The sequence below is a fragment of the Marmota monax genome, unplaced genomic scaffold, assembly GCF_021218885.2.
Source record: "Marmota monax isolate L192 unplaced genomic scaffold, Marmota_monax_Labrador192_F-V1.1 WCK01_AAM20220418_F8-fsc00065, whole genome shotgun sequence".
NCBI classification, from domain to species: domain Eukaryota; kingdom Metazoa; phylum Chordata; class Mammalia; order Rodentia; family Sciuridae; genus Marmota; species Marmota monax.
Window position 1 is genome coordinate 1871187 of NW_026694038.1, and position 20261 is coordinate 1891447.

Below are 20261 nucleotides of genomic sequence, written 5' to 3' on the forward strand. Positions count from 1 at the left end.
TAAGGTTTTTGGAAGACAAAGGGTCCTGTCTAGTTCTTTTTAAAATATTTTGATAATGCCTATGATTATGTATAATAAGAGTATCACTGTTCATACTGTTAAAACAAGAATATCCTAATTATAACAAAATGAATTTACCCTTTTTCAAAATATTTTCTAATGAAGTTAAAGAAATAGAATGACCCAAATATTTAAAAATATGTATTACTTATATATATTTACACATACCATATTGGTTTTGGTCAAATCTTTGATGTGGTCCTCGAGAAACATTTTACTTGTTATGTGGCTATTTCCTGAATGTTTGTGTGTACCTCATGTTGTACTCATACTTTAGTCATTAAAACTAAAGACTGTTTTTACTTCCAGCTTTTAAATCACTAGATGTTTCAGATATCTTTTTTTTTTTTTTAATTTTTTGGTACCAGGGACTGAACTCAGGGGCATTCGACCACTGAGCCACACCCCCAGCCCTGTTTTGTATTTTGCTAGAGACAGGGTGTCACTGAGTTGCTTAGGGCTTCACTTTTGCTGAGGCTGGCTTTGAACTCATGATCCTCCTGCCTCAGCCTCCTGAGCTGCTGGGATTACAGGTGTGTGTACAGCCTCAGATATCTTTTTGAAGAACTGACTTTTATAGTAAGCTTGTTGTTGTGTATTATTAGAAGTTGTATAATGATTTACATAGCTTGGTAATAACAGATGTTCTGTGAAAGCAGATATACACTGTTAACAAAATCATCTTTTGGATCAGTAAGCTTAACACAGGGATAAATTAACTCACTTATTGTTTATTGCACTGAAGACAAATATACAAATAATCTATTAGGGGTGTATAATAATTTTCCTTAAAGAAATTACCGTATTATAGGTATCAGTAAGGCATCAGGTGATCTTGGTTCCAGGGCTAGTTCTGCCCTTCTCGTAACTACATTCTTGCTGGTATTACTATAAGTTCACTTGAAAATATTGCTAGTTAGCAACAACTTCACTGCAAAGTTTCTTTTCTTTTTCTTCAGAACAAAAGCAGACTGGTTCTTTGTCACAGAGATGAGAGTAAGTTTGAATACTGTGCATTTCAAACACTACTAAGCAATATATCTGCATTTTGTCATTTAATACTCCTTTAATGAGGCATTCATTTTAAAAATAAGTATGCAGAATAGGAAGATAAGAATTCAAAGTCTTCTGAGCCAGCCATTTTGTTAGAATTTGATAATAGATATTGTAAAGGTAATAACTTGGTTTACTGTTAAGAGCAGAAATCAGAGCTTAGAAGGAGAGGCAATAATTTAGCAATCTATAAGGGAACAATTCTGTTTCTAAAGTGGAATGTAATAAGGTATATATAGGTGAGATCTGGTCTTACCTGATGTAAAACAGCAAATCATCTTTTTTTTCTTATTTTTCTAATAAAAATTTTATTAAATGCAAAACAATTCATAGAAATATGATATTTTTATCACAGTTTTCTACTGTATACTTTCAACAACAGATTTCTATTTATGTAAAAGAAAATAAATTAAGTGGCAGTTTTCATTATGTGAGCATGTGATTTAGGAATTCTATAATTGTACCTATTAAAAAAATTTTAATGCATAGATCTTCATATTTTTTTTTTACTTACAGACAGAGGAAGGATTTTTAAAAGACCAGGAGAAAATAAACGATAATGAAAAATATAAATAGGATTGGGGAAAATACAAAATAATGTAAATTAAGCATCATTTGAAATCAGATTTTCCTTAAAGATTCACAAAACTATGTTAAATTTGAGCGATTTACAAGATATAAGGGACTTTCATTCACAACAAGTTAGAAAAGGTTAAAATTCCTTTTACCCAAGCAATAATATATTTTAAGCATTTCATATATTTTAAAAAATGTACTTCCTTTTTTTTCCAAGTCAACACACAATAAATTGGCTTAATTCCATGGAACATCTGACATATTTCATTTTATATTAAATTCATGAGACATTTGCTTTATTTCAGTAATGTAATTTATTATTTCATTTTTCATCTTTAAATAAAATCATAAAAGGAAAATTTAATAAGCTATTCAAATAATCACGCAAACATTGTCTAATTGGATCCACTAGATCACAGGCTGCAAAACTGTATGATAGCCTAAGGTGTGTGTTAATCCATTGAAATACTACAGTTTGAAATCACCATATGTGAGGTAGTCTAAAAGTATTAATGTATAATGTAGGTAAGCTCAGTTTACTAATTTGTCATCCTCTTTTCTTTGTGTAACTGTAATAGAATATAGATATATTTTCATGTCTATGTGCTGCAATTATTTTATAAATTGTGCTTTAGCAAAAGTGTCAGTTTTCTTTGTTTTGGGTTACCCTGACAAACATATTAAAAACATTCTTCTATATTCTATCCTATTTGTTAGGATTTACAAATGCTATTGCTAGCAATTGATGAACATTGTTATGGTGTATGTAAAAAGTGCATATTTAGTTTGCATATCACAAGCTTTGTTTATGATTGCTGAATTATGCAGCTGAAAATTGTAATTCACAGTTTCAGAGAGGAAATATCCATCTAACTTTTGGATATTTTAAATGAAATTTCTTTTCCAAGTTGCTGAGCATCTTATTAAAATCTGACGAATGCTAGTGTCTATTTTTTAACCAAAATAAATTATGTGTTAATATGCAAAGCTAAAGATGATAACTACAGTGAGCCATCTGCAGCCAAACTGCTGTTGGGAGTAACAGCCTCTGTAGGGGAGGTCCTGTGTTTTGGGCAATCTTTGAGTAGCAGAAAGCATAATCTGTCACCAAACCTTAGCTTGAATTATTTTTTATAAGGCTGATTTTTTTGGCTCTATTTGTCTGGTTATCTTTCTATGGCATTCAAAATAATATAAGGCTTTCAATAAATATTTTAAGACAATTTGATCAGAAATAGGAAAAAATCCTTTTGTATAGTTCAGCATTAAATGAAATCCAAAATTTAATTGGTATCCAATACAGAAGCTAATAGTAAGCCTGAAAACTCATCACTCCATTTTTTTTCACAGTGTATTGGTTCTTTTTAGTTATCCATGACAGTAGAATCCATTTAATATAATTATAAAAGTATAGAATATATCTTATTCTAGTTGGGATCCCATTCTTGTGGATGAACATGATGGTGGGATTCACTGTGATATTTTCATATATGTACATAGGAAAATTATGTCAGATGTCACTCCTTTTTAAAGTCTAAAATGAGAGAAGGGGAAATAATTGGAAAATACTTTAAACCACCATGTATAGAATCTAAAATCCATTTCAGACTATAATAGTAATAGTTAAGAAGTGGTAGATCTTCATTAATGGAGAAAGAGTAAGTGGTAAAGGAGGTAATTCACTGTGGATTGTAAAGGATGAGTAACTTTTAGGTAAATAAGAGAGAAGACCATAGTTGGCTGAGAATCATTGTTCAGGTGAGAGAATGAGAACACTGCCTCCATGGCAAATGGTCAATTCAGATGTTATGGTTGCAGAAAAGTTTACTTGTGAAGAGTCAAGAAGAACCCAACAGGTATTACTGTCTCTCTACAGGATAAAATCATTCTTTAAGACAGTTTATTAAACAACTAATATGAATTATCACCAGAAAATATAAATTCCTAACATTATCTTTCTATGTTCCATTATTACAAATACATATGCTTTGTGATTGAGTACAAATTTCATTGTAAATCTTATGCAAATTCCAACAAATTTGTATTTGTTGGAAGTAGAAGTTTTTCATTGTTGTTTTGAGAGACTTTCATTCAGTTTCAAAGCTAAACAAATTAGTAATGCTGAGCAGGAATATACTTTAATTCTGAGCTCCCAAAATCTACTGATTTAATTCATTACTTAGATGTATCAAGTTAATTACCTTCAATTATTACTGAAGACACTCATAAAAATCATAATATATTTTTTTGGCAATCATAGTTTTGAGACATTTTTTGAAAGTGGCACCTTTAGTTGAAATTCTGTATGTAATGTTCACATTAAACTTTCAAGTTGTAATTCTTGAAAGATCTAAGGCATTTATAATTATCCAGCAAAGGCTTTAGCCAGTAAAATTTCATTACTGTATTTTCCAGCACCAATATAGATATATGCTCAACAAAAAGTAACCCTGTGCATTGCAATTATCAAGGAAGTATATTAGAATAATTAAATGCAAATCTATATGAAAATATACAGCGATCTGGGCAGGGGTTGTGGCTCAGTGGTAGAGTGCTTGCCTGCCATGTGTGAGGCTCTGGGTTCAATACTCAGCACCACATAAAAATAAATAAGATATATTGTGTCCATCTACAACTAAAAAAGTATCTAAAAAATATACAGTGATCTGAGGATGAGCAGGAATGCTTTCTGATCACTTTGTTCTCCCCATTTATATAGCATATCAAGCTGGAAAACTAAATGAATGAAAAATATTATGCATTTCTTTTGATCCTTTTCATAGAACTGAGTTAGAGTAGCTCATTAAATAATTGTTTCAATAACTTGAATTTCATTTATACACCTTCTGAAAGGCCATGGTTAGGAAAAGCAAAAGATGACTGTTTCTCCTTGTTTGTCATATACAATGTAGAATTGAGCAATAGTTTAGGCTTGACACCCCAATAGTTAGGTAATTTCATTTAATGATTGCATATTGAGGGAAAGAGTCCTCCAAGATACACTGATACAGTTGTAGGCTCTACTGGTATTAATTATCACATTTGTCTCATGGTTTATCAAAGTGGATGATTAGTGTAGTGTTAGCTGGGGGGGGTGCTACTTGTGACAGGGGATCAGGGAAGTTGCTTATGAGCATAATCTTTGTGAACTGACTTGTTGGAATGAGTCTTGGCCTCCAAGATTGTCTGACTTGTGTGGCATGTAGAAGAAATGATAAGGACTAAAATAAGGTCCTCATTCATGGCTATTATAAAATGAAGACTCAATCATGCTGAAGGATGGGGTATAGACCTTCAAGTAGCAGAGTTGTGTAAGTTCTAGCATAACAACACTAATGAAATTATATATTTTGAATTTCTCATAAAAATTGTCTTTATTTCATAGGTAGCAGAGAGGCATTGAAGTTTAGAGGAAGTGGTTAGAGTCAACCTCTTCTGTTGTTTATTTAAAATGTTTTTTTTTTTTTTTGTGGAAGTGTAAAATATTTGAGAAATTTGTAATAAGGGTCAAATGAAGTATAGTAACTTTGGAAATGTGAGAGAATGAATGGGGAATTTCTTTTCATAAGCAATGGAGGTCCACTTGGGGAATAATTGAGAATGTGGGAAAACTATGACAAGGTTTCTAACATGAGTGACAGGGTGGTAGCGCTATTCCTACTGGTGTTCTTCCTGAGTGCCTTGTGGCAGACCTACCTAACAGTAGAGTGGAAGGCTGTTCACAACGTTAATGTTGGGGCTGGTTGTGGATTTTTTTATTTGCTCAATGTATAGGAAGACCCTTTTTTCCCTTTTCTCTTTTCCTGTTTTTCAATTAGGATATTGGAAATGCTGGTGTTTTTAGTAGAAAGATTGTTAAGTAATGAGATAAAAATCATTTCTATATTCACCAGATTTGCCTAGTAGAATTAAAATGGGGGCTTTTTCTAAAACATCCTAAGAGAATAAAAAACTTTTCATATTGTGACAGCTATAGACAATCATTTCAATCTGTATCCTAGCAGTGACAGAAAACATGAATCAAATATCTTTTATGTGCTTATCAAAGTTAAAAAAAATGGTCATTAAAAGGATAAAAGAGTCAGTTGCTGTGGTGCATGCCTGTAATCCCAGCAGCTCAGAAGACTGAAACAGGAGGATCACAAGTTCAAAGTCAGCCTCAGCAACTTATCGAGGTGCTAAGCAACTCAGTGAGACCCTGTCTTTAAATAAAATACAAAATAGGGCTGGGGATGTGGCTCAGTGGTTGAGGGCCCTGAGTTCAATTCCAGGTAACAAAAAAAAAAAAAAAAAAAAAGAGAAAGAATAGAAAAGAAAAGGACAAAAGATAGGACAATGAGGTCTGTTCATGAAAAGGGTTTGTTAAGAGGAAAGCTGAATTTTCAGCAAAGGAACAGGGGCCTCATGTTTCCCTTCTTCCTTTTTCTAACTTTTCTCTTTCCATTTTTGTGGAGATATATTTATGTACACCTATAAACTAACACAAATCATTTTATTTGGAAATAAGTATTGTATATAAGGCACTTCCCAGTGTTGATATATATCAAATACTATATATATCATGGTGATTTTCTAATTTTGCACTTGACCAAAGACGAAGTTAGAGCCTAAGGACAGGTTGTGCATGAAGCTTCAATGGTCACGTTGACAAGGAGCTTAGAGTTCACTGATAAAGCCAAATGCATCCAAAGAAATTATCTGGAGGGGTTGGGGTGGGAAAACATTAGCAGGAAATAAAGAAGGAATTATCACAATGTTATCAAATACTTACTATACATGTGTAAAACTGAAATTGTGTTCTGCATTTAACTTGTTTCTAATCTGTTTACTGTAACATAGCTTCCACCAGGACAGGGATTTGGGGTTCTTTATTCAGTGGCATGTTTTCTATAGAAAGTACTTAATGAATATTTGACTAATGGAATAAATATTAATTAAATTTCACATTTGCTTTGGTCATGACACTTGTTACAAAGGAAATAAGCAAATAATGATAATGAAAGTTACTAACCCTAGAAGTGTATCATTTAAACTGGTTAATGTGGATACACATTTCATATAATAGATATTTAATAGAAAAAAGTTATCATACTTATAAAGAATTGTTTTTAAGTTATACTTTACTTTTGTCTGCCTCCATGAGTATGAGGTGATCATATAAGGCTATATGAAAGTAAATAAATGAGAAAACAACTTAGCAGAATAGCAGAATTGACAGCAGTAATAGAGAGCTTGAATGAGTGTGTAGATGAATATTTATAGAGCTATTTCATTCCTCAAGAAGGGGATAAAATGGAGTGAAAGTTTTCTTACATTTTAGCCTGCCTTTTATCTTGGTACTTGCTGGAGTAGCAACTGCTTGTTTTGGAAGTTCAAATATTTATAGCTATATATATATAAAAAGTTATTTTTTGAAATGCTTCAAACATATAGGAAGATAAAAAATATAATGAGTACACAAGTGCTTGGCATCTGTAGTGAAAACAAACTTAATGAACACCCAATAATTCCCACCCACATTTAACAAACATCATAATTTTACTTTTTGATTTTGTTTTTAAAAAGAAATGAAATACGTTAGTTTCAGTTGAAAATTTGTTTTAACCTCCTCTATTCATAAGTGTATTTTTCATGAGATGGCAAAATAAACCTTGTTATTTTGACACATAAGTTTAAAGGAACTTTCAAGTTCAGAGATGATACTATTTCTTTTCAAAATTAGCTGCTTGAAAATAAAGAACATTTAGTTTGCCAACTAAATAGTTTGTGCTATGGGAAAATGACCCCCATATATTTATTTTTTTTCGCCATTCTGTACAAAGAACTTGAGTTTCCAACTATATATATTGATTACTTTGGGTTGAGAGGATTGGATTGTGGTAGAAGTTGATGTTCTAAATTATTTTGGAGATATTTAAAATATTCTGTGATAAGCAAACATAGTTTGAAAAAATAAAAATTATTAAATATGGGTACTTTTAAATTACCTTCTAATTTATGGCATTAAATTCAACATCTTTTCATAGTTGATGCAATGTGAAAAGAAGAGTTATATATGTTATTATTGTATATGTTATATATAATATATATACACATATTATATATGAATATATCCCACATATTCACCTTCTCTCCCTCTTGTTCTAGTCAAATGTATATATTACTTTTTTAATATTGCTTTTTTAAGTATACTCATAAAATTTATAAGAGAATTTTTTAAATAAATAAGGCTATTTATGATAATTTGAGGGGATGCCAATTTTTAAATTTATTTTCTTTGGAGGGAATATTCTTTCTAACCTAGCATGGTTAACAATTTTTGTTTTCTCATATTTAAGTATGTTAACTTGATCAGGGAGGTAATAGCTCTACTAATTTAAGAAACTAGCAATGCTTTCAGAATCTGACTAGCCTACTCTGAGTTGTATAACTAAAAACCATTTATTGAGCCATAAATAGAGAAAACATATATCATAATTGACTAAAGGAGTTTAATATGGTTTTCTATTTCTGGGAGTAATCAGAATTTGAATAAATCATAATAACAGAATTAACACTGGAACAAAATTAAACATGTCAATTTTTACTTTTTATTTTCTTTAAAACATTGTTCTTTGGTCTCTGAGTTTATTAATTATGTTTTCATATAATTCAACATTTTATATAAATAAGGTGGCATATGTTTTATATTTTGAATAATGAGAGACATAGTTTGAAATGGTAACAACATATTTTTAAAAGATTTTTTTGTGCTTTCACAGTATTATTATCTCAGTGACCATTATTTTGTATTATTTTTAGGTTAAAGAGTGGCTCTGTTTAAACTGTCAGATGCAAAGGGCTCTAGGAGGCGAACTGGCTCCAATTCCATCATCACCCCAGCCCAAACAGAAGACTGCCCCTGTTGCTCCTACAACAACGAGCAAATCAACCCCACTGCCACCGCAGAGTTCCCCAAAGAAGGATGCACCACTCAAACAGGATACAGCAAAGGCCCCTGAGTCGAAAAAGCCCCCACTAGTGAAACAACCAACCCTTCAGGGCTCCCCTGCAGCCCCAGCCAAGCAGCCGCCTGTGGAGGAGCCCTCCTCCAAGCTATCCCTTCCCAAAGACCCTTCTGTTCCTACAGCTGAGCAGGTCAAAGCCTCCACAGCTGAGGAGAAATCAAAGCAACCCAAGACCATAAAGCCACCTGCAGACATTCAGTCTTCAGCAGAAGGAACAGCCAGGAAACCTGATGCTCGGATCTCCCAAGTACAGGCTCAGGCTCCAGAGAGCACAGCCCCTCCAGTGAAAACAGACTCTGCCAAACCCTCTCAGAGTTTTCCACCAGCAGGAGAAAAAGTTACCCCATTTGATTCTAAAGTCATGCCTCGACCTGCATCAGATTCAAAAATAATTTCACATCCTGGGCCTAGTTCAGAAAGCAAAGATCAAAAACGAGTGGATCCAGCTCAAAAGAAGGAAGAGCCTAAGAGAGCACCAACCAAAACGACCCCTAAACCAGATGCCAAGCCTGTGCCAAAAGGGTCACCGGCACCCCCTGGCCCAAGACCTTCCACTGGCCAAACTGCTCCTGCATCTCCGCAGCCCCCCAAACCTCAGGAGCAGTCGAGACGCTTCAGTCTGAACCTGGGCAGTATTACTGATGCGCCACGATCACAGCCCACAACTCCTCAGGAAACTGTGACTGGGAAACTCTTTGGGTTTGGAGCATCCATCTTCAGCCAGGCATCAAATTTAATTTCCACAGCTGGCCAGACTGGACCTCAGCCACAAGGAGGGCCCACAGCCCCAACAAAACAAGCCGCTCCCCCACCCCAGCCCCCAGCTTCTAAGGGGCCACCCAAACCTGCAGGCCAGGCACCACCTGCACCTGAAAAGGCCATATCTGTGAAAAAGGAAATGAGAGCTCCAGTAGCTGAAAAATTAGAGCCCAAAGCTGAACAGGCTCCAACAACCAGAAGAACAGAAACAGACAAGAAGCCCCCACCTGTTAAGGATAGCAAACCTTCAACAGCCGAGTCCCAAAAGTCTGTCCTTCCAGACAAGTTGGAGAAAACCACCAAACCCAAACCAGCCTGCCCTCTCTGCAAAACTGAACTCAACATAGGTTCTCAGGATCCTCCTAATTTCAACACTTGCACTGAATGCAAGAATCAAGTGTGTAATCTCTGTGGATTTAACCCGACACCCCACTTGACTGAGGTAAGCAATGTGTATATAAGATGTATGAATGCACAGTTTATTTTGAGATATTTTGGGGGCAAATTTATGAGCAAAAATATGTTTCTAGTGGAGAAAACAAATCAATATTGATACATTAGAAGTTTTAATTATTCCTTGCTTAATATACTACGATTCTCCAATTATTAGGACTTTTATGGGTTAATACACTTCAAGTAAGAAAATGGAATAGGTTGATATTAAAATAACAATGATCCCCATCCTTCATGAATCCAAAACCTGTATCTTAGGAGGACTATTGAGTTTTCATGTGTAAACTGCAAATAAGGGTTGTAATATATCATTCTCATTTCTCTAACCTTCTACTCCCTTTAATATATTAAAAAAAAAGTTGGTCGCAGAACCCACAATGATACGAAGTCTGTTATTTAAAAAAACTTAAAAATCTGGTGTAAATTAGTAATGTTACCAAGTAGAAAGTAGTGGCTCAATTATATCTAGGCTTTTTATGATTCTGTTTGAGATATTATCTGGCAGCACCTAGAGTACTTTACTAAGAACTGTGGAAAGGGAAAAGATGGATGGATTTCAGTGACTAATGTGAAGATATGTTTTCTGGGATGTCAAGAATACTTTCTCTGCAATGTCTATGACCAAAAAACAGATGGTACATCTCTGCCTAATGTTGTATTTATAAAAGAAAGAGTCTATAGGCATTAATAGCACATTAAGGCTGTTAGAATATGTGATTTTTGGAATCTCAGGGGATAAATGATCATTCTGGTGTTAGTAAGTAACAGCAATATTTTAATAAGCATTTTGAGAGTGAATTTAAAATAATTATTCATTGCTTTTGTCAAGTCAAAAATACGGAAGGACCATTTTACTCCACTGTATTTGATCTTGTAACTCATTGGAATGGTAAGACCAAATAGACTAGCATCTTATAGGAAAAAAAAAAAAAGCTTTAAGTTGTCTTTTTTTTTTTGGGGGGGGGTGTGCATTAAATAATTATTTTTGGAACAAACCATAGAAAATTTTTATTTTGTTATTTTAAAAACACATTAGTATGGTTTGACCTAGTTAACACCATATGAAAGCATTTTCACTGCAGGCTAAAACAGATTTTTCTCTTCAGCTATGATGAATAATGTTAACTAAGATCCATTTTAAAAGTAGATAAATTTTAGTTTCTGTTAGCATGTTATGATGTTATGAGTGGTAACAACTATAATTATTACATACAGCATTTGGGATTCAATATGAAAACAAAACAAAAATCAACATTAAATTTCTTTTATATTTTAGAAGAATAGCTTTTGGTTGTATGTTCATGATGAGGAAAATTTCATTTTTCATTTTTTCCCCAATACAACTGCATTTATTCTAAACGCTTAAAAAAGTGTACCCTTTAATGAGGAACTTTATGCTATCTATACAATGCAGTTAAGTAAAATAGTTCTAAATCAAACTGTACCACTGAAAAAAAAACTATATACATATTTTTAAATATTTGAACACTTTTAAAAAACGTGTGCCATGTAAGGGGAGGTCTATAACTTATAATTTACACATCATGCCTGTGCATGCATATGCATATGCACATGCACAAGGGCATGTTGGGATCATCGTGATGCTTAGAATTCTGTCAATGTTTGGAAGAATGAAATGAGAGCCCTCTAGCTAGAGAATCAATGAGTCTTCTAGGGAAATCTTTGATTTTCTGTGTGTTGGTAAATTATACACTGGAGGTGGTAATTTGGGTATGAGATTTTTTGAATGATACAGAAATTAATGAGGATGTGTGGAAAATCAAGTTTGAATAATTTCAAAATAAAAATTGTCTCAAGTGTTTAGACCATTTAGGTGAGGTCCTATTTTATATATGGTCAGTGGGATATATATATATATATATATATATCTATATCTATATCTATATCTATATCTATATCTGTATCTGTATCTATCTCACTGTTCAAATTCTGCTCTGCTGTCAATTCTTTGAGTTTGGAAGATTATATTTCAGGAGGGAAGGATATCTTATGTAACAAAAGAGTGTTCCTTGCTCACCTTGAATGTTCTAATAATCTACATGAAGTTTTTAGTTAGCTCAAGGCCTGAGCTCTAGCTTCTAGTAGAGTCCATTGGCTGATCTGGCATCATGGGAGTAAATCAAGATTGGTTGCCTTTATATTATCATCACCCTAAAGGACTTTGGAAGAACAGCAGAGAGGTTAATTGAAAAGAATGGCACAATGTGGGGGCTGGGGCTATAGCTCAGTGCTTGCCTCCAATGTGTGAGGCACTGGGTTTGATCTTCAACACCACATTAATAAAATAAAATAAATAATAATAAAGATATTGTGTTCATCTACAACTAAAAATATTTTTAAAAAAGAGTGGCACAATGTGCATGTGTGTGTTCATATGTGTACATTTACATATAAATATATACATATGTGTACATATACACATATGCATGTGATATATAAACCAATTCTAAACATCATTTATAGGCTTAATTTGTGCTATGATTCCAGTGTTCATGCTGAAATACCTTTTATTTATCTCATTTAGGAGTTAGGGAAGCACTTTCTTCTTGATTCATATTTTGTTTTATACTTTCTAATTGTGATATTTTTAATGAGATCCATTATTTTCTGCAGGGCTGATTACTGTACTTTCATGTTAGTTTCAGAGAGAACAGCCTGAAACTACTCAGACTTTTATGACTGAAGTAGAAATCTTATTTCTCAAGAAAGGATTTGGTGATTTCTGTTTATTTTCTGCTATGTTTGATTCTATCCTAGCCTCTACTTCTCTTAGACTAGTCATGAGGCAAGAAGTCATTCCTTGCTTGTGGCATCTTGCACCTCATCCCTTTTTGTTGTCTCTTCCTCTGGTGGTGAAAAGACTCCTTATCCTTTGCTGTGATTTGGGGAGCTGTAGATAATGTCCCTCTTCCCTCACCCATTAATCCAACTCACCTGTCTCTAAGGATGTTTTCTAGTCCTGGTGCCAACATCTCCCCTTGCTGCTAAGTGCCAAGAGCTGCCTGCAGGCCAGACTTTAGCCAAAGTTATACTGCTTGATGCTCAGTTTATATAAATGGTGCTATAAATCTGTTAACCTTTGATAGCATGAGACAATTCTTTTAGGCTTCAATTTCTGCCAACTCAGGGAATGTTTTGTCTTGGAAGGAGTTTTACAAGTCACAGTAGGGCTTTTTGAAAGGGCTAGTCTTACAAAATCTGAAAGCATAGTGAGAAAAACAGTCCAAGATGGCAATTAATTTACCTAGTGAATTTTAATCATTCATTAAACAATTAAAATGCTTAAAGGAGGCTAACTTGGGGTATTTATTTTATTGTTTTTGACATCCTCTTTTTAAAGTAACTTTTGATTATGAAAATAAAATGAAATATGTTTCTCATGTTTCAGGAAGTCCTAGAATCATAATTTTGCTTCTTAGCAAGATAATTGTGCCTGGCCTAAACGATGTAGAAATAGCTGGCATATATTTGTCACTAGGCAACAAATGAGTCTTTTGGGCTGATTAAGACCCAGTGGTGTGACTGAGTCCCTTCAGATCTTTGCTCTCTGGCAACAGCAACATCTGCATTTTCTATCAAATACTCAGTACGTGGCTTAGTGGGGATGTGCTGTGTTTCTTAACTTGGCAAAAAAACATATTATCTTTCTTTTAATGAACTTTACTTATTACTTTCAAAAGTATGTATTAATACTGAAAAGTATTTAAGAACACAGGCACAGGGGTGCGCAAGCGCGTGCACACACACACACACATTAAAAATGAAAGGCTAAAAGAATGATCAAAAGTGAATTAGGAGAAGACAGTTCTACTAATTGTTTCAGAAGAATTCCATAGTGGAAATCTACATCCTAGATGAAAATTTCTGCATCATGACAAAGAGGGACACTTGAAGGCACTTTTTGACTGATATAAAAAAATTTATCCTGTAGTCTGTTGAAAAATAAAAATTAGTCATTAAGATTTAGGAGAATTTTGATGTTAAAAGTGATATTTTGTTAAAATATTCAAACAATTGATTTAAAATTGAGATTATTTTTGTTTAATAAAATTTGAACAAAAAAGAAAATTTCCTAATAATTCTTATTTTTCTAGGCATTTTTACATATTATACTCTATATGGTATTTATGTATCTTAATCAACATATAACATTTCCTCATGTGATTAAACAACTTAAAGTTATTTTAAATGATTATTCTATGGATTTGTGTTTCATTATAAACATTTTCTCCTTATTAGGAATTTAGTTTGTTGTCATTGTTTTATTATTATGAACAAGTTAAACTGTTTTGAACATAAATATTTGTATTTTGAACAGTTTCCCAAGGAAAGTGTACTCATATTAAGGTTACTAAATCAGGATAAGGACCCTGCTGTATCAAATTCTCTTCAGAGCTGTGATAGCGGTTGGCATTGCCACCATTCATGCATGCGATTTCTTTCTCACTACTGCCTCTCCAAATGTGAAAAATATCATTTAAAATAACATTTGCTAATTTGGAAGTCTAAAAATGCTTTTGTTTGATTTGTATTTCTTTGCTTCCTGGAAAATTTTTATTTTAGACATTAAATGTAAATAGATGTCTCTAATCTTGATCCAGACAAAACATTGAGCAGACAATGTTTAAAAAGGTAAAGTGCTATCAGCCATGCTCCTTTTCTTTTTATTCTAATGGGGCCACGTTTGACATTGTGAGAGGCCTTGTGCAAAGTTTTTTCTCTCAACCACTCTCTGAGATGGGTTTGCAGATTTGGAGATTAGTAGAATGAAAATCAGAGCTAGGTGCACTTTTCAAGCCACAAAGGTTTAACTCAGAGGCTGTCAGTGCTCTTTTTACTACACTATATTTAAATAACCTAAGGAACTAGATGACAAATACTATTTGTTCTATGCTGTCTTAACTATAAGTTGTGTCATTTGGTAACTGGTAGGATTTTAGTACTAACAAATTTGTAAATATGTGCATCAAATTCAGCTAACATTTGGGACCACTAGAATAACAGTGGCTGTATTGCACAGTTGAATTTATAAAAGGCTTATTGAAAGGTTTAGAAATGTAAAAGCCAGCATCATTGTACAATCTTCTTCCCAGATAAGTTCACCAGGTGGTCAGTGCTGACAGATAACAGCATATGGCTCAATGAAGAAATGATGTCCCTGTCTTCATATGTAGTGATGTGAGAGTATAAAGCATACTTGTTCAAGTTGTAAAAAATATTTTTATGCTAATACTTACAAATGATGACCATAAAAATGGTGAATGTCTCAGTGTTCCATTGGTGGTGGTAGAAGTTGAATCTTTGCTCCTACCAATGTTTTGATATTCCATTGGTGATATTCCTAGATACAGAATATTCCTGGGATTGCATATACTATGTTAGTTCTCCATAGTGGTTGTATGAATTTTTATCACAACGCATTTTGCATGTGTGCTCCTGTTTTGCTAGAGATGCATAATCTGATATAAAAGTACCTGGCCACATGTTCTTATGAGTACTATAAGTGACTCAAGTTAGGATTTTTTTTTTTTTTTTTTGTACACAGATTGAATCCAGGGCTTCATGCATGCTAGGCAATTACTCTACAACTAAGTTACATCCCCAGGTCTTTAAAAAATTTTTGTTTTGAGAGATTCCCACAAAGTACCTAGGCTGGCCTTGGCCTTGAAGTTGAAACCCTTCCTGCTTCAGCCTCTAGAGTAACTGCATTATTGGTGTGCACCTAGGCATTCAGCAGGATATGTTTTAATTGTAAACTGCAGAATGGATTTCAAAGCCTTATCAGGAAAAATGTAAAAATGTCTTATTAATAATTTTTCATTAATTGTATATTGAAATAGCCATAAATTTACATATTGGGTTTTTTAATTGTTTTTTTTTTTTAGTGATCTCAGTTTTCGTTGTTACAGGTTCCCACTTGCTCTTTTGTGTAAATCATTTTTTAAAATTTTCTTAATCTGGTTTATCCTTGTCCTATGGATCTTTTGGGGTAGCAATTAGTATTTTAAAATGTGGAAAGGCTAAAAGGTTTCCTCTGGCTTCTGAATTCATTCAAGTCCAATTACTGTTGTATAAGGTTTTCATTCCTTGAATATTGCTATCATTACCATCCTGTCTTCTTATCATTTCACTTTGTAGTTGCACATGCATGTAGTATATTTGCTTCTATGTAGAATGTTTATTTCTTTATACAATAAAATATGAATATTCTTGTATTTGTTGCAATCCAATTTTCTTTTTCAGGGCTCTTTTATGTTACATAAGATAACTGGTTACTTTTGCTTGTTTCCCTGAGAAGACAGATCTCAGTACTCCCCTAGTGAACACTGCAAATGAAATCTTAGTTCTTGCTAGTTTCTATCTACTGTAGCCATTCAACCTTTAGTTCAGGACAGCCTATATTCTCCAATGTCCCCTCAGCCTCCAAATGATCTCTCTTGTTTTCTTAGAAATCTTGAGTCTACTTATAAATTCCCTGTGGCATTCAGTGAAAAGTTTAAATTTTGGATCAATTTCTACCAGAAGTCTCAGAAATACAGAATATTTGAAATTGACTATATCATTCATTCAGTATTTTATTCATTTTTTTGATGGCTATCCATTTTACACTTAAAACTGTATTCCACATTTTGAATTACAGAAGTAAAACTCTTCCTTATAATTAGTAAAATAATGAATGAAATGTATAAAGGTAAAAGAATGGCTGCTTTTCCTCTAGACACTTCTTTTAGTGGTCTGTTCAGACATGTCTTTTATTGTTTTTTGCTTTATTTTTATAATGGTTATTCAAACACAGTAACATGAAAGTATCTAAGATTTTTTAAAAGTTTTTTTGGGGGTAGTTTTTAAAATTATCTATTTTGAAGTGAATCTTCAAAAGTATGTTGCTATTGACTTCTTTTTGTCACTAAGTGGTATACTTTGGGCATTCTCACATGAATCTTTGCTGACTTACCTCATTCTGCTCTACTCTATGTGAGGTAAGTTGCTACAATTTCACACGGTCTGAACATACATTGTCTTCTTGGAAACTAAGAAATTGAGGGTATTTCTAGTTTCTGTTACTATATAAACAAAGCTAAAGTCAAATGTTTATTCATATATTTTACATTATGCTTTTATATTTAAGATAAATCCCTTGAAATGAATATATAAGGCTAAGGCAAATGGGGTTTTAAAATTTTATCAAAAATTTCTATTATTTTGTTAAAAACTGATAATAATTACAGTACTACCAACAATGTCTGTTCTTTCTTATATTTGTTAGTACATCACATTTACCAATTTCATGAGTCAGTAATTGTTGTATTATTGCATTAATTTACATTTTCCTGCCTATTTTGAAAGTAAACATTGCTGAAGTTTTATTCATATCATGAGCTTATCAATCATTTTTATTTCTCCTCTTTTATGTTGCCAATTTTACCATAGCTATTTTTTGTTGGAGGAAGTCTATGTATTTATTTATCATATTTTAGATAATTTAACCCTTTATCAAAAACTATCTTGAAATGAGTTTTCTTATATATCACTTGTTATTTCTTTATAAAATTTTCATCCATGCATGTGGGTTTTTTTTTTCCTAATGGAAGCAAATCTTTTAATATTTTCCATGATTACCTACTTTTCTAATGGCCTTCTTCACATTTCTTTATAAGAAAAAGCTTTTGGTATTTTCTCTTAAGTATTTGTAATTTTATTTTTCACATTGAATCTCTGTCTTATTTATCTGTGCATCTTTTTTTTGGTGGAGTATTAGGTGAAGGTATAATTTCATATATTCAAAATGCACAGATGCTTGGCCCATGTCATTTACTAAATAATTTATCCTTTTCTTTTTCTGATCTGTAGTGCTACCTTTACCATGCAATACATTTACATTAAAACTGTTCACTTTTCTAAATTCTTTAGTGTATACTATTATTGTCTAGTTTATGGTATTCGTACCTTACTGTTTTTATTAGACTAGTTTTAATATTTCAATATATTCCATACCCATGCAAATCGTGGCAAAAGCATCTAGTGATAGGATTAATCCGGCCTAGGATTTAACTTTGCCCAACTTACATCTAATAAATTATCCCGTTAGGGTTTCATAGATTTTAATAGTATGCTGAAAATTCCTGGATTAGATAAAAATAACTTTATTATCAACATATAGCAAATAGCATAAAAATCAGCATGTTTGTATCAATTCTCTTTGCCCCACAGTCCCATGCAGGTGTTACAGTCTGGGTCTAAATTGGTGCTTTGCACATAGTGGGTCTGAGTCACAGGCAAGGATCACTGAGTTTGTAGGCTTTTCCTCTTTTGCAGCAAGTAGAATGCAAGAGATTACCTCAGCCCTTGAAGATGCATAATGTAAAGACAAGCCTGAGAAATGGACAGAGTAATGAGCTACCAGGGCCTTGTTGGCATATGATGCAAGATGTGTAGGGGAATAATTGGTTTCTTTATAATATTACAAATTTCTTTTTCAAATGATATGAAGTGTAAAGACCTATTATAGAAAACAGGTAAAAACGAAAGTGCATTGGTTTTGACCAACTTCACTCATTCAACTGGCAAACCCTCTTATTCTTGGATTGCTCCTGAACCAACTCCATGAAACTGGTATTAAGGAGGAATGCTTATCAAACCTACTTTAAAGAAGAAATAAATTAGACTCAGGGAAATAATGTGATCATCCTAAATTGAGACCACATTAGACTGCTACAGTACTAAATAAAAATACCCTATTTGGTAAATGTTTTTTTTTTTTTTCCTATCTTCATTTAAAAACATTCCTTCCTCTATTGACTCTATGTGAAGAAAAGAAGTGATGGGAAAATTAGCGAAGCTAATAATCCTGTGTTTAAGTTACCTTTTTTTTTTTTTTTTTGTCACTGTGACCAAAGTACCCAACAAGAACTGAAGGAAAGTTTGCCTCACAGTTTAAGAAGTCTCTCTCCTTAGACAGATGGCTTCCTGGCTCTGGGCCCAAGGAGAAGCAGCACATTATGGGGGAAAAGCCCCTTAAAGAAAAGGGGCTCAGCTCATGGCATTGCCAGGAAGCAAAGAGTGAAAGGGAATGGGCCACAGGGAAGCTGAACCCTCCCAAGGTATAACCCTAGTGACCCACCTCCTCCAGTCATGCCCCGCCTGTGGACAGTTAACCACCCACTTAGTTCCTTCAGACTAACTAGGATGAAGTGATTAGGTTACACTCTCAAAGTTTAATCATTTCACCTCTGAATATTCCTCATAATATAGGAACTTTGGGAAAATACCTCATATCCACACCATAATATCTGATATCCAAGTAAGTAAGCCCTGCTCTAGCAGAAAATACGTGCTACATAAGTTAATGTGTGTTAACACTTTCTTGCCCTATTGTGTGTGGATTGTGTCATCCCACATACTAATAAAATGTTTTATAATTTGAAAATAAATTGGATGGCATTTCCACTATACAAACAGACTTCTGACCATGACTCTGAGATTACACCTTCTTTAAATTATACAAAGCCTCCTAATCAGATGGCAAAATAATGTTTCAGGTCTAAATTTGTCAGTCTTTACTATTGCTAATATAATTCACATGTAGTTTGATACTATTTACTATAGATATATTTTATCCTAGGGGAAAAGGGGATACTTGATACCATATAAGTAAATGATATAATGTATTTTGCCTTAATATTTGCTAATATTGGAAAATTATATATGTCTATGTATATATGCATATACATATATGTGTGCACATATATGTATGTGTATTTTGAATCTAAAATATAAAATTTCCTTGGGAAGAAGTTAAGACCCAGAATACCACAAAATACCTAAAATGACCTTTGTATGTCATTTGGGGAGATGGCATATACTGTTGCGCGTTCACATATAAAACTGTGAATCACATTTGTCTTGTCAATTTTTTTGAAAAATAAGTTGTAGGGACAAGGGGAAACAGAGCAAGCAGGAGAAGTCAAAAAATGATTTACACATGGAATTAACCACAGGGATAAATATAATTTTTTTTATTTCTGTGTGGAATGCCTAAAGTTGTACTTAAAGACAATTTGCTCCTCTGTTGTATTTTCAAAAATGGGATGAGAAATCATGTTTATGGACAGTTTTGTGTGAGAGGACATGCTGTTTCAATTTGCCAATCTGGGAAACCACAGAAAGATGCTCATTTAAAGCATTTTCCAGTTTTTTAAAGTAAAAGAATAAGATTTTAGCAGCTTTTACAGGTCACAAGTCAGTAATGGTTGTAGAAGTTTACCTTTAAAATTCTGGAATTAAATTTATATTCACTTTGATTACTTTTAACCATGTTGGAGTAACAACTAT

The 20261-nt window shown here is 33.2% G+C and overlaps 1 protein-coding gene across 2 annotated transcripts in view; it reads left to right on the forward strand.

Moving 5' to 3' along the window:
- Pclo (piccolo presynaptic cytomatrix protein) overlaps nt 1-20261 on the forward strand; it is a 427177-nt gene that overhangs the window by 14236 nt on the left and 392680 nt on the right. For both annotated transcript variants that reach the window (XM_058585487.1, XM_046464212.2), the window contains exon 3: nt 8491-9897. In XM_058585487.1, coding sequence (XP_058441470.1) covers nt 8491-9897 — 1407 coding nt within the window. The remainder of the gene's footprint in view (nt 1-8490; nt 9898-20261) is intronic.